We start from the raw sequence: 16,423 nt of genomic DNA on the forward strand, positions 1-16,423 counted from the left end.
TTTGTAACCTAAATGGAAAGCTCCATTGCTCTTTGAGTCCTGAGAGAGGCCACCCTCTTGAAATGGGACACACTCATCTGTATATGGAAGTTTAGCCTGTTAGTTTGCCACTTGTATGAAGTTCTTACTGAAAGGTTGGCATTTCTACCAGCAGCTTCCCGAATGAAACCCTCTTGTTGGTGGATAAATACGTATGATTTAACCAGTTGATTGCTGGAAGGATATGCCCTACACTGAAGCAATATTAGCTCAGGCATGACATTACTGCCTCACTGGAGGCACATGTTGATATGAGGAGATATCAGTCTGTCTCTGTCCCTCTCCCTCCCTGTGCTGCTATATTTATCATGCCTTCTGGCCATAAATGGCTTGGACTGGGGCTCTGACATTCCACTGACACCAAGCATTATTTTTGCACTGGACTCACAAGTCCAGTCCATATTACTGGTGTCTGCAAACTCTTTGCTGGTTTCAACTTTGCTGGATTTTATTTTCTTCCCTACACCATTTCCAGGTCTGTCCCAACTGCATTACCCTACACCCAGGTAAGCGGCACAATGCTCTGTACTCTCAAATCCACTGTGGCCTCTTTCTGTAATGAGAGCGGCTCTGCAGTTAACTCTGCGCATTCCTACAATTACTGGGGCTTTTTATTTGGCAGGGAAAATTAACTTCTCCTCCATTGCTATGGCAGATTGAGTCCTCATCAAAGTAGGCCGACTTGGCCTCTTGTTTAATAAGTGCTTCTTTATTTTCATCTGAATTTATTTCAGTGTCAGGCAAAACTAATGCAACCGTTCTTTTGCTAGAGATGAATTTCTCCATTAATATTTCTGAGCTGAGCACGTTGGTGATTAGACTTTCATCACCCATCATTGGTTACATTATCTAGCAAGGCCATTTGGCAATGTGATGCACTCATTCATTATGTTTATTAATGTTGCTTTTGTAAACATTTGCCAATTCAATAATTTTTTTATTTTTTTATTTCTGCTTTCTATATGTTTTAATAATGTGAATCTGTTAGAGGTAATACCAAGACAGAACTAAAGGTTTTATCTGACGTACATTAGAGTGTTTCCATGTGGTTCCTTTGCTTCTTGCCTGTTACTAATTTTGTTGGGACTGTAAAGCATTTGCCCAGGATAGCACTGACCAGCTGAAAGAGGAGACAGCTGAACTCATCACATATTCGGAAAGGAGAAGATAGAGATGCAGAATTGTGGGTATATGTGAGCTGGACTAAATTTGTATTCTGACTTGTTACACAAATATAAATTGTCACTTTGGATGGCTTTCTAGTTTTTGTTTGCTATTATATGTAGCAAATTAACAGACCAGGCCCTTAAAAATTCTGCTCAGATAACTTCTTATGCTAATTAAATGGTATTATCAAAGAAGTGATTTCACACTATACGATTCCACCACAATGAGAATATTTTGTATCCGACTAATAGGATCAACATGTTTTAATCTGATCTGACCTATTGGCATAAATATGTTGATGGATGCCAAAATATCCACTTGTATACTGGCCTTGTCTTTTGGGCTACGCCTGAATGCTAAATATGTCACTACTGTATAAGTTGAGAATGCGGTTTGGGTGTCTTAAAAAATTAAATACTTTTTTTATTTAGCAACCATTAATTATGTATGCAAAGTATAGTCTTCAGAGCTGAAATAAATTAAAAATACAAGTTCAATGGTCACAAATGGCCAGTACTACAACTAGCAACCTAGTTTCAGCAAAAGACTCCTTTTTCTGTAAATTGGGCAAATCTCCATGACAAGTCTTAGAAAAGTACAGATATGATATAACGAAAAAAAAAAAAATATTGTGTAAACTAAAAGAACAGTTTTGTCTATAAATTCTATTGGATGAATGCATTGTAGGTGATGGAATTATAACACCTGTATATTGCTGTTCTTAGTGGTGGTTTCAGTTATGTGCCAGGTAATTAGGGAGTCTTTATATGGCTCTTACATAAAGGTTTTTTTTTGCCTTTTTACCACTAAACAATAACAAAGATCCCCAAATTGTAGACCGGCCCTAGCCTGGATATAATATTTTTATTTATATTCAGCTTTTTTAGTTGGAAAGTAAATATTTGTATAAAAGATCAGTATGATGACTACAATCCCAAGAATGTAGGAAACAAGTAAAAAGGATTTTTAAGGCTTGTACATAATCATAGACAGACTCTCCCTCAATTTGTAATCTATGACCTCCATTCATCCATTGGTTTCTTCTGCTCTGTCAGTTATGAACAATAAAAAAGGCTTACAGGGCTAGCGCAAAATTTACTTTTGTTCCTGCATTTAGCGTCGGACTGGGCTGCCAGGTTACCAGGAGATAACAGGTTTAGATACCCTTAAATTTGGCCGTCTAGTAACCCACAGCAACCAATCAGATTATTGTTTTTAAATAGCTGACCAGTAAATGCTACCTGCTGATTGGTTGCTATCGATAGACATGTCGCAAACATATGTGCTTTTGTTTCCTTTTACTTCTTGCCCTAGAGCACCAGATTTGGAATGGAAAATGGAAAATAGCTGGGGTTTTTCTAGTAGGGCAAATTAAGGTAATTTTACGAATAATTATCAATTAAGGCCACATTGAACATTGGATCATCATAAAATATGGCTGAACACACTGGATAGAAGTAAACATAATGGCACGTAAAATGCTGTAATCATATTTCGAATTATTATTATTAATAACATGTATTTATAAAGTATTAGCATATTCCTCAGATCTGCACAATAAATGGGTGTATACAATGAACATAGCTATTACCAGGCCCTGCCCAAAAAAGCTTACAATGTAAAAAACTGTAACATTTTGGCATTAGTGTTTCTTAAAATATGAGCAGAATATTTAAGGCTGATGTTTAACACTATCTTACTACCTACAAATATTTTGGGAATGACAGTAGCAGTGCCGCAGCGCAAGTCGGACAGAATCAAAGCAGGATACCCATTTGTTGGGGATTATTCAGTACATTACAGGGTGCTGTCAGTTATGTTTTGCAAAATTCAGGCATGTGACTATTCAAGACTCAAAACAAAATATTTTCATATGGCTGATAAAGATGGCTGATTGTTGAAGATTCAGAAGAATTCAGGGCAATGAAAACAGAATATTGTACATGGAAGTTCATAAACATCTATTAGAGAATCATTTGCCAGATTTGAAAGATTGGTTCACTTTTATATCAGCAGAATTCTTTCAGGACTGTTAATGTGTTTGTTTACATCGTTAGCTTAAATATAAGTGAAACTATTTTTGAAAATAATTCTATGACAACCACGTGTATTTTTTTTGTTTGCCGAGGGATGCAACAAAAAAGCTAGAAAGAATCATCTTTTTCCCCACAATAATCCTAAACCGGAAAACAAAATTATTGGCACCTCTTTGGACGTGTAAGCCATATTTGATTTTGAAAAATGCTCTATAGTATTAAATGAAAAACAGGCAATTCAGTTCTCAGAGACGTGTATGTTCCAGTGTCAATTTTATGTGATGTTATAAAGAAGTTTGGGGCCCATGACATTGTAGCCACGGACCTGGATGCAAAAGAAATTGATCAATGATTGCAAAGATTGAATGGTGGTAAAAGAAGTGTGGCCAGAAAGGGTTCAGCTGACCTTCAGACACGCTATCGGTCACCAACTCAATTAACAGTTAACCACTGTTAGGGAAAAGCTCAAGAAAGTCCTACTGGAGTTCACCTGAACAACCCAAAATCCTTTGAGGAGACTGAAAACATCCTTAGAGTAAACATAGAGGAGGCTCACTGATATTATGTTGTTTGCTGCCCCTGGAAATCAGGCATTTTGGAGCACAACAGTGAGGCCAGTGTCGGGCTCTGTCACAGATCACATCTTCCTGCAACTCAACAACCTGAAGTTCACTGCAAAAAGTGCCAATAACTCAAGAACAAACACTAGACTGTCCTGGTCAGTTACTAGTCCACATCTAAATGCCAAGTTTGGAGATAGAACCTGATAATGGTTCATATTGTCATGATGATGATGATGATGTAGGAAGTTCCTTCATGGCTGCAACATAGGGAGCACTTGATTTCAGTTATTCAAGGTGTACTACCAAATAAGCAGTCAGTGTCAATAATTTTGTCAAAGCCATTTTCCAGATGGTTCTAACAGGATATGTTTCATTCTAAAGGGGCCTTCTGTAATCTTAACGTTGAAACAAGGAATTGTGAAACATGGTTTTGTCAACTTCAGACTTATTTTGCAGCAGATCAATTATTTATTATGAGAGTCATTTGAAAAAAGTGACACATATCAGTATTTGTTTACCACAGCTGAATATCAACAAACATTTTAATTTTTTAATCCATACAGGTTTGTTCCTAAGCCATTGTTTTCTTTTTATTTTCAGTTTGATGCCATTTTAGACAATATGCTAAGTTTACAAGACCAACACTGATATAATTATTATACCACCTTACTCTGTTTAACAGGGCATTTTGATCCATTGTAGGTTACATAATAAGCAGCATCAGCAAGACCAATATCAGCTATTCTGATATACATTTATACAGTCCAGGCAATTTTAATACAATAGAAATTGTACTAATACAGTCCTAACAAATCAATAATGCAAAGAAGATGAATTAAATAAAAATGTTTTTGTGCCCAGTTTAAGAGGTGAACAGAGGTGGCAGGATGTCTTTGCCCTTCTACCAAAAGCACCATCATCACTATGACCGTGGTTACCGCAGCACAGACCTACAGTCAACTCTGAGCCAGTACCAACACAAAGAGAAGTGTCAATCTGCCTCTCACTGCAGCCATCTTGGGTAATCAACACATCTCTTACTCTACTTCCTCATGCCAACTAACGTCTTACAAACTAACTGTGTATTTTCACTACTTCTTCATTAAAAATAACTGCAATAAAATACTGACTCTCTTCTCTATTTGCATCTCTAATTTTAACAAAAATATGGGAGTTCATTTGGAATAAAGTGAGTTTGTACTTGACGTGTACTTGGTTGGTGAAACTACCATTGTAATCTTCTACTTCTTGTGTGGAACTAACCATTAGGAATATCTAAAGTGTCTGCAACAAAATATTTTGTATAGTATATTTGGCTGCGCAGGTTTGGATCTGCCATGAACAGGAAGAACAAGGGCAAAAATAGGTTATGGGCAACCCTGTTTATATGCTCATACGGTTGCAAATGTTAATTACAGTTAAGGAGAGGATTATCAAAATTCTAAAAGTTTAGATTTTAGCCTTGTGAAATGTCAGAAAGCTTTTTTTTTCTTTTTCCATTCTTGGGTATTTGTTGCTTGAATCGTTTAAACATTAATTTGAATTAATCTCAGGAGCTTTGAGCTTCTAAATGGTTTTGTTGGAAAAATACTGGTGAAAAGATGCAAGAAAAAATGTATGTATTTTTTTCTGAACAATTGATAAATGAGCTTCTTCATCTAGTATCACATGGCAGAACAGTTATTCTCAAGGCATGTGTGCAGCATTAGCAGTTCTAAAGTCTTTTAGATTAATGTTAAAAGTATTATATATCTATATGACTATGAAGATTTTTATTCATCCAGGTCATGGTATATCTAGTATAGGTAAATCTAAAGGTAAATCTAAAAACAACTGGACTTAATCAGCAAGTCCAGTTGTTTTTAGATTTACCTATAGTAGATATTATCTATCTATCTATCTATATATATATTTATATATATATATATATATATATATATCTGGAAACAGGCGAGCACACACAGGTCTTAATTGAAAAACAAAAGGTGTTTATTAAACAAAAAACTGACGTTTCGGCTAGCACTCTAGCCTTTCTCACTCTAGCCTTTCTCACTTTGAGAAAGGCTAGAGTGCTAGCCGAAACGTCAGTTTTTTGTTTAATAAACACCTTTTGTTTTTCAATTAAGACCTGTGTGTGCTCGCCTGTTTCCAGATATACATTACTATTTTGCTGTTAGCACCCAGGCAACAAGACTTTTTAAACGAGCTGTGCTGGCTTTTTTTGCTCTTTATATATATATATATATATATATATATATATATATATATATATATATATATATATATATATATATATATATATATATATATATATAAAAAAAAAAATATATATATATATATATATATATATATATATATAAGCAAAAGAAGACCAGCAACACTGAGATCTCTTGTGATATACTCAAATCTGTATTGTGAAATCACATGCATATAATCATATATGCCGGCACTCACGAAAAAACAGGTCACCGATGCCTGGGTGCAGTCCTCGAAGGAGATGAATGGAAGAGATCTGAAGAAGCCCACTCACAGGTAGAAAAACTTTTTATTGTGGCCACAAATTATGTGTATATGTATATGTTTTTGCCCACAATAAAAAGGTTTTCTACTTATCATAAGACCTGTGAGTGTGGCTTCCTCAGATCTCTTCCATAGATATATATATAATATATTTATATAATCATGGGATTCTCTTCCCAGTGACAAAGTTTGGCAGTCACCTCCTGTCTGTACTTGAACCTTTGGCACAGCTTAGAAGTGGAAAAGGTACACAGTTGGATGCTATTGCTGGCTTTGCTTTGGAAATCTCCATGACAGAAAATGCCCAACATTTTATAATATATAAGTGACAAGGACAATAAATACAAAGTTTTATTTCTCTTAAGCAGCCACCCAACATTTAACAGGCCATTTACAATTTTCTGAGGGCAGAAGTGCAAAAAGCACTAGGGACACAAGAGTGGTCAACATAGGACAGCTAGCATTAGGGAATGGCTGCCCTTGAACCTCATGCTGGATAATAAATCTGGCGTAAAGTGCACAGCAGGGCCGGGCAATGGCGGACTGACGCCCAGTGCACAAATTATGCTGCTGTGCGCAAACAAGGATGCAGAAGCGTGTGCAAACAGGCGCAGACAGGCCTGCGTCAGCACACTTTGAAGCCAGAGAGTGGCACCCTGCTTAACCTTTTTCAGTGGCGGTAGGCTGCTTTTGAGGCATGTGCCTCTTCTGCCTACCCCTAGTTACGGCCCTGGTGTACAGTGCAAGATCAGAGGGAACAGGCCAGCCTTGTCTTTATGGACAGGACAGTGCCCCATTGTGGAATTTGTCCTCTACAGCTCACTAACTCGTCCATCTGAACGACACAGAGGTTAGGGGACAGGAGGGGGGATGCCTATGTGCCTCTAGCCACCTGCCCCTCTTGCATGTGCTGCCGAAAACAGACATCACTCTAGTCATGGGTGAAACTGCAGGTCCAGTACTCGAAAACGGAACTCAGAGACCTGCAGCAATTCTGTTTTTTGCACTTGGCACCATGCCCAGGAGAATATAAATTACCCCTTTAGTGTGCTACAGCAATGAACTGCTGCGTTTGCAACTTGGTTGCCACTGGCCTAGTTTTTGTGACCTCCACAGTATACATGGTTGCTGGATTTCAAGTTACAGGTGTCATGTTATGTGACAGTGATCTGTAGAGGCTTAAGGGGGAATGTAATAACAATCACAAGCAATGTTTAAAATGGCATTTTTTGCAAATGTTTAGCGCTGCTCGCAATGTACAAATCATTCGCTGGTAAATGTTACATCGCTAAGGTTAGTGTTAACACCTGCTCTGGAATTTTGTTAAATATTTTGTTGCAAAAGAAGCTTTGCAATTGCAAAAATTTATGACATACAGTATATTGTGAATGTTCACAAAAGCCATTTGGTCGAAAACCTACAATGAAATCGGTGAGTATAGATTAGAAGTCAGCACTCACCCTTAGGCTATATTAGATGCGGGCGCATGTCTAAGGTGGCCACTTCCACCTGTTCTGTAAACAAATTCGATGAATAGACAGCACCACACGTGAGGTATATTCTTAAAAGGCCTTTATTCCAAAAATGAAATCGGTGAGGTCTGTAATCGGTCAAAAAGGACGCAAACATGGTCGTTTGCAATGGTCTTTGCAAACGTTTTTGCGCTAACGAAGTATATTACATTCCCCCCATTCATTTTGTTGCAAAACACCAATCTTTATTTTGCATAATAGGGCACAGAACATTTGATCTGTAATTGCCAAACAGCAGCAAATATAATTCCTTAGATAAGGCATAATTCATAGCCAAGTCTGGAATCACTATGGATATGGGGCACACCAGTCTCTCAAGTGAAGACCAAATTAAACCGTAGTTCCATATCTTAATGCCTTAGTATCTTAATTAATGTTCATATCTTACATTAATGTTTTGTCTGCATGAGCTATGGCAGCAGTTCTAGCTCACTATGACCTCCCTGATCCTAATCTGAGATGATGCCACCTTTCTTTCTAGCATTCTTGATCTTGTGCTGTTTGAATATTTCAGTATAGTAACCTCCAAATCCCTTTTGTGTTGGCCAGTAAATCTTAACAGGTTCCAACTTTCAACACATTTCTCCCTTCCTTAAAATTATTTAATGCAAATCCAGTGAATTGGCAGAATGTTTAAAACTCAAAAAAGAACATCATTTACAAAGACTTGTTCCATGATATGATACATCCCAGTGATTCATTATTCGAATCTACTAGAGCTGCCCCTCAAAAATTTTGAGTAGGCAAAAGGCATCTTAAGTGGCAATACTCCTCAAATCTTTTTCTGTCTTGCTTCCTCTGTGTAATATAATTCTCTCCATTCATCACAACCTTCTTTGACATCATTAATGTCAGGAGGCAGATGCCGCCAGCCCCTCACATGATCAGGTTTGGCAGGCCACCATTTGGAACTATGGAAATGATTGACAAGAGTTCACAATGTCTTATATTTCAGCATATCTTTCTTCACAAAGCTCTGTGCCATCCCTCGTGGCTTCTATGTTGTTCTCCACTTGTTATGGCTGCTGACCTTGCTGATGTTGTTGAAAGAGCAATGGACAAGGAAATCTTGGGTTTTTAAAAGAACAGTAAGGGCTATGGCAAACAGGGTACATTCTAAACATCAACACTGGGCAAATTTGCCCATGGGCAGTTACCTATAGCAACCAATCAGTGAATATCTTTTTAAAGCCAGCTGCAAGTAGAACAATGAATGCAGCAATCTGATTGGTTACCATGGGTTACTGCCCATGGGCAAATTTGCCCAGTGTTGATAAATGACCCCCACTGTGTTATAGGTTTAGAAGGTTCTTCTTACCTTTTAATATGGTCAAATATCTGTAAATGCTACAAAAATCTCAATGCCCATGTTCAGTAGATTATTATGTAAATCCACATTATAAGCTTAACACCACTTTATACTACTGCCTGGTAAAACATTTGACACTTTTCTCTGAAATTGGTGGTGTGGCTTACTGACTGCAGTTGTCAAATCAAATGTCCCATACATGGATACTTGGCAGTAATTAAAGGGGTGCTTCACCTTTAAGATATAGTAGAACCCCCATTTTACATCCCCTGATTTTAAGTTTTCTCTCCTTTTACATGTTGTTTTGTGGTCCCTCCTATATATTATGCATAATACATTTCCCTGATTTTACATTTTCCTGGATTTTACACCATTTTTTTCTGGTCCCCTGAAAAACGTAAAACGGGGGTTCTACTGTAATTTTTAGTATGTTATCGATTGGCCAGTTCTATGCAACTTTTCAATTGGTCTTCATTTTTTATTTTTTTTATAGTTTTTGAATTATTTGCCTTCTTCTTCTGACTCTTTCCATCTTTCAAAAAGGGGTCATTGACCCCGTCTAAAAATCAAACGCTCTGTAAGGCTTCAAATTTATTGTTATTGTTACTTTTTATTGATCCACTTACTATTCAGGCCCTCTCCTATTTATATTCCAGTCTCTTATTCAAATCAATGCATGGTTGCTAGCCCTAAATTAAACCAATTGCAGATTGTTTCAGAATATCACTCTCTACACCATACTAAAAGTTAATTTAAAGGAGAACAACCCCTTTAAAAAGAGTCTTTTGTGCCTGTATTCATGTGAAGGTGTTACAGTGGTCCCTAAAAATAAAAATTAATTGTGCAGTTTCTTTTATAAATACATTTATATGAGAAAATTACATGTGAAAAATATGGATATTGCTCTCTTGCTTTCCAAACTATAGACTTTTCTTTATCTTTGACACCAAGTTTGTAACTAATAGTTTGTATATTTGCTTTTTCGTGCCTGAACCTTCTGACTCCTAATAATATCTTCCCTCATTACAAAATGAATCCCATCTCTATGCTTCTTGTTTATCAGTTTATTCCTTATTATATAATCCAGATCATTCTTTGCTTTGTACATGCATATCTCTTGCCTAATGCAATATTAAGAGTAACAATTGTAGGACTGTATTAACACTTAATCATTAGCTGTGTATATATCAAAGTTGTGCAATTGCCAGTTACAGGGGTTGAATTCTATTCTATTGGATATCTAAAAATATATCATTGCAAGTTTGTGCAAATAAATAATTCTTAATTTTTCACTGATTTGATTTTAGTAATAATAAGTACCCTTTTCATACATTAATGCTGATGGCAAACAACCCCTAGTTAATATTTAGATATTGAAATGTTTTTTTTTGTAGTTGTAAGACTGGGTGTTCGGTATTTTTTAAAGATCTTTTATCTGGAAAACTCCATACCCCAAGAACTCTTATATTAAGATCAATGGAATGACTCTTAACATGCAGTGTAATGTATGTGCAGAAAGAGCAAATGGTCCAGTTCACAAGAAAAACTAATAACTATGGGCCAAATGTATTAATTTTCAAGTTAAAATTTTAAATTGCAACTTGAATTTTAATACATTTGCTCTTAGATGAATGAAGAAGAAAATTTTTGCTCCATATTGCATCAAAGCATCTCATACTTTCCCACTAGCTTTTTCATCCAAAGGCTTTGAGATTAAGTCAATTTCTAAATTCTTCTTAGATCTGCTCAAAATCCTATCACCAACCCAGCACTAAACAAGTTGGTAAAGTCAGGAACAAATATTGAGATTTACTCATTTTAACTGCAATGTGTGGGAGGTTGTGTGAAGTGGTAAATTTGTGTATTTTAATTAATATAAATACTAAAAACATTAGTAAATGACTGACAATCGCGCAGTAATTACCACCAGGTAAAAACATTTTGCCAGATCATTTTTTTACTTTGTGCCTAAAATCTATGTTATGTAGTAAAGGTTTAAATGTTTAAATACTGAAAATGGTGTAGTCACACTTACAATATGAAATATGGGGTTTTCTTTAAGCAGCTTTCTCATGAAGTTGGCGCATGCCATGGTTCATTATGAAAACTCATGTTTATGTTGTAGGGTAATGGCACCCAGTGCTGTGTTGTTGAGGTGCAGGTCAAGAAAAACTCAACCTGCACTTGAGCGTAATCCACAACCGACCCTAACCCTCAAAATGTTTCCATTGTAGGATCCACACCCAATCCACAGCTGCAGATCATTGGTGCATGACCCATAAAGCCATATCTCAAAAAAAAACTGGGGTATTGTAGTACCCCAGTGTGACCCTCAACCACCATCGATGGCCAAAATTCAGCCCTAAGCCGCCCGGCCTGTGGGTTAACCCAGGAGTCCCGTGATTATCGGATCAGCCCGCACTCGTTAAGAGACACATTATTAAGTAAAAGGACAAAGTAAAGTAAAATGACTGGGGGATGCAAAGTTGTTAGGCACTCTCCCCAGAATTAGTCTTTATTCAAAAAAATGCACCAACTTGGGGTACTTTTCTTCTTAGCAGTGTACCAACATCCTCTGTGCCTCCCCAGAGAAAGTTTATGCATAGTAAAGGAATTATTTTCCAATTTCTGTACTGTGAAGGCACCGTGCTGGCGCATTGGCGAGTATGGTGGTGTGACACTGAAAAGAAAGTCACATATGCTGGTACGTTTTTCTAAGAAGTCTGAAGTAAGTAAATTGCTGGGGGTGCTTAACAACATCCCACTGGCCAGTGATTCTAACATTCCTGGGCCTTTAAAGCACCGGAAAAAACATGGATTTAGGGTCCTGACACACAAGGCACTTTATCACCCAGTGGGAAATCTCCTCTCCCGCGGGTGATGAAGTGCCTGACAATACTTGCCCTTTCACCTTTGTCTGAATTTCAGCATGTAAAAAACATTTAAAGCTGCGATCCCTGGTAATTGCCCAAACGTGGAACCCAGGACCCAACACTACAAAAACCATTCATTAGTGCAGTTACCCATAACAACCAACCACAGCCTTCTTTCATTTTATAGCTTGTAGTAGAGTTCTCAGAACGAATTGCTGATTGATTGCTATGAGTATTTGCCCTGGTGCAATTTAGCAGCTATATAACAACATTACAAAGGGTAAATTATAGAAACCCTGTAGGTCTGGCTTCTGCTTTTCTCAAGAACTCTCTCCCTTGAGCTGTCAGACTCTCTCCTTTTTTCCAAACTTTCAAATGCTCCCCAAAGACCCACCTGTTTAGGGAAGCTTATTTAATGCATCTTAATTAATCAGTCATATTATAAATCACAAATTTAATTCTGAAATCCCTGTGTCTCAATTGTACCCTTTAGTTTATAAATACTTGTGAGGTCCTCTGATCCTGTTGTACTCTGTAAACCCTTGTTTGTTATTTACAGTTTGCTCCCTGTTCATTATCTTATGTAAAGCCCTGCATAACTTTTTGTTTTATATATATATCAGCAAATCAAATGACATATTAATTCACAATCTGTGCATTTATTCGCTGCCAGAAAATATTTCTACAGCTTTCTTGTATATGCAGTTTTATCAACAGAAGCGAAAGGCCTCAGAAATACTGAACTGAAGTACATTACTTGCTTAGCTTTAAGTGCTGTTTAGTGCTAAGGGCATTAGTATAAGTGGTTATATTGGACAGTTTTGAAACAATCTTTAAAATAAAATTAAAGGTTTTCACAGATGGTTTTGTTTTTGCTAATATGTCTGTGGATTTTAACTTTAGACTCAGGTCATCTTACACAATGAGAGAAGATAGATCACAAAAGCTAAGTCCCAAGGCAAAGAGATCACAACATGCAATCCCATATCAAGCCAAAGAGAATGAAGACGTTGACTATGTGGTTCCTATATTTAGAGGAAGGTAAGTATGTTTTATATTTAATATTAGCCTGGATATTCAATCTCAGTGACGTTTAGTAATGCCATGCACCCTAGTAACAGTGCCAAGCTGTATATCTGAAGTTGTGTAACAGCAGGATAACATTTTACTGCCATATCTATCAGTCTCTTAGCACAAGAAGCAAGACTCATAGTTGTCATGTGGTTGCTTAAACCCATCTTATTCTTATTTTTCCTCTTTATTAATGCTGTTTTGTTCTTATATTCACAACATTAACCAGTTGCCATTGGCAAGAAACCTTAAAATTAGCTGCTTTGTGGCTGAATGTCATGTCATTTTTTTTATCATGTTCAGATAACCATAGTGGCATTTATCATTCCTGTTAAAGAGGTTGTTCACCTTTAAGTTTTAGTATGATGTAGAGAGTGATATACTGAGACAATTTGCAATTTGTTTTAATTTTTTATTATTTGTGTGTTTTGAGTTATTTAGCTTTTTATTCAGCAGCTCTCTGGGTTGTAATTTCAGCAGTCTGGTTGCTAGGATCTAAATTACCCTAGCAACCATTTAGTATTACATAAGAAAGAGCATGTCTAAGAATGGCTAGGCATCAATATTAGTGAATACAAGGGTAATGTTGACACAGTGGCTTGAATGCCCATTCGCCCAGGAGAATTAAACTGACTCTTCAGGAGTATGAAATTGAAGTCATCATCCAATACTTTTTTGGATTAAATGCCAAAGGAAAATTATTTCTATATAATACACAAAAGCCGTGAATATCTTGTAAATTATATCCTTATAAACGGTGAGTAGTGATGTCATCAGTTATAAACGATGAGTAGTGATGTAATTTCTGTCACATGACTCACTTAAATTTGTGTATTATAATTAATAAAGTACCCCCAGTTGTAAAATATGAGGATATTATAAGTTACCTCGGAGTTCCATGACCTGTATAAAAACACTCGGCCTTCGGCCTCGTGTTTTTATATGGTCATGAAACTCCTCTGTAACTTATAATATCCTTATATTTTACAAGAGGGGGTACTTTATTCACTATATCATATATGTTGTGACAGGGCATTCCACAACTGTAGAGCTTTTCCCTGCTACATCACTGCTATGGCTATACAAAATCAATATATCTCTCAGGAACTTGACATTAGCTAGTGTTTTTTTGTTTATGTGAATATGCCATTTGTTCCTCTCTAGTCAGGAATACGTGAGTGGAATAACCGATACTGAAGGTCAGAGAATTAAGGAGACTGCAGGTTATGTAGCGAGAAGGAATCTGTTTGCCTCTGGTGAAGGAATCAGTGTATCAAGAGCTGCTTCTTCATTATCAGAACATTCCGAACACTACCAGAAAAAGTCAAGAACTGTTGAGATAAGGGAACAGGCTGAGCGACTTGCACTGAAAAAGACGGTAATCTAATATATAAATAGCATTTATATAAATAGCATTCCCTGTTATTAAACAATACTTTTGGTTTAAGTCTTCAGTGAACAGAAATGATTTGATAAATGAATGTGAAACATTTGATGTATTTTTTTTTTTGAAGTTTGAATCCTAGTGCAAAACCATCTTGCTTAAATGAGTCCCAATGACACCCAATGTATGTTGGTCTTCATCATGCATTGGTTTTGGTGTTCTGCCTTTGAGTTCAGCTTTCCAGTTCTCTGTGGCCACCAGGGCTCAGACATGGAGTCAGGAGATGGTGTAGCTGCAATGCCCCCAGATATGGAGTGAGAAGTGGTAAGAAATACCATTAATATCAAGAACAGGCCAGACAGTCAGGGTACTATGTGGTCAGATGACCAATGGGGTCATCTGGCTAAATCTACATTAAATGGGTTGTTCACCTTGAAATTAACTTTTAGTATGGTATAGAGTGTAAGATTCTGAGACAATTTGCAATTGCATTTAATTTTTTTTAATTTTTTTAATATTCTGTGTTTGCAATATGGTTGAAGATGAAGGCAAATAATTCAAAAACTATAAAAAAGTAAACATGAAGGACAATTAGAATTAGCTGCTTAGAATTAGCCATTCTATAACATACTAAAAGTTAACTTAAATGTGAACCACCCCTTTAAAGTAATTTGCATGTCACACAGTGTCAATTCTATGTGTAACTCTACCCTTGCGCTTACCCTGCGTCATTTCGTTATATAGACAACCAGTTCTTAAATAATCCCCAACATCAAAAAGACCACCAGAAAAATCTCTTAGACAACAAACTAACACCCCATAGTTGTGATACTTTCAGAACCAATCATCTCATTAAGCGATAAATATACTGCAATATGTGTATAATAATATGAATATCACGTAAAGCAGGCTTTGCTTTCAGTGTAGTGAAACAAGTTTTTGCGCTATACAGGCCAACGGGGTTAATCACCAGCTAGTAAACTAGAGCATGGGTTACACTTGACTCTATCACTGAAGGTAGGGCCTTTGCAAATTGGAAGAAGTGAAGTTACGGTGTAGTGCAACTACAACTCCCATAGGCTTCTGTGCATAAACCAATAAAGAAATTGGCCCCAGGAGGTTCTTGCAGTCAAACAGAACAAACCTTTATTTGTCAGAGACAAATGATCCACAGGTTTTGTACTTACAAGCCACAGAGGCATCAGCAGATATTTAAGACATGGCTACAACATGTAGCAGAACAGTAGAACTCCCTGAGGCAATAGTGTAACACATGGATACATACACCCTCATGATTTCAGCGCCTGGACCTGGATCCTCACACAGGGGATCAGGGAACTCACTAGACCTAATCCCTATTAGGCTGTGTCCCTATCTACATGCCTGAGAGGAGAGCTACCTCCTTGCTATCCCTCCTAGTTGGAGCCAAGCTGCTCTTACTATCTGTACTCTCTATCTCACTCTCCTAGAGAGTCTGTTACAGATATATCCCTGCCACTCACTAGCCTCATTCACGGGGTCCCTGCTCCCCAACTTTATTCTCTAGAGGTACTGGTCCCTCTAGGGCACATGGCTTCACTGGGCCTCGGTGTACCCAGGCTCCCTGGAAACATCCAGCTGGATCAGCAACCAGAAGCCAAAGAGGAAGATCCACCCTTTCTCACTCAAGTGGTCACAACACCTCTTGGCCAATAACTGGGATATGTAAATTACAACTAGATACATGGGCATCTGCCCAGCAACTACTGTAGGGAGATCAGGAAGTGTAGGGATTTAAAGCCTTAACCATATGGGTCGTTACACTAGTTTTTTTTATAGAAACCTATTTGCAGAAAGAAATGTTAACTGGGAATAAATTAAGAAAAGTCTAGAAACTGGAAAATGTATATAGTCATGGATATTTGTAATATGAGCTGGGGTTGATCAAAT

General features: G+C 37.1%; 1 protein-coding gene across 3 annotated transcripts in view; it reads left to right on the forward strand.

The window, feature by feature from the left end:
• The first annotated feature begins 321 nt into the window (after positions 1 to 321).
• myom1.L (myomesin 1 L homeolog) overlaps positions 322 to 16,423 on the forward strand; it is an 84,082-nt gene continuing 67,980 nt past the window's right edge. For 2 of the 3 annotated variants that reach the window (XM_018267915.2, XM_018267916.2), the window contains exons 1-4: positions 386 to 545; positions 4,667 to 4,826; positions 12,943 to 13,080; positions 14,275 to 14,488. In XM_018267915.2, coding sequence (XP_018123404.1) covers positions 4,693 to 4,826; positions 12,943 to 13,080; positions 14,275 to 14,488 — 486 coding nt within the window. In that variant the 5' untranslated portion in view covers positions 386 to 545; positions 4,667 to 4,692. Of the gene's footprint in view, positions 546 to 4,666; positions 4,827 to 12,942; positions 13,081 to 14,274; positions 14,489 to 16,423 lie in introns of all 3 variants that reach the window. The other variant, XM_041566391.1, reaches the window with a different exon arrangement.

The sequence above is a fragment of the Xenopus laevis genome, chromosome 6L, assembly GCF_017654675.1.
Source record: "Xenopus laevis strain J_2021 chromosome 6L, Xenopus_laevis_v10.1, whole genome shotgun sequence".
Taxonomy (NCBI): Eukaryota; Metazoa; Chordata; class Amphibia; order Anura; family Pipidae; genus Xenopus; species Xenopus laevis.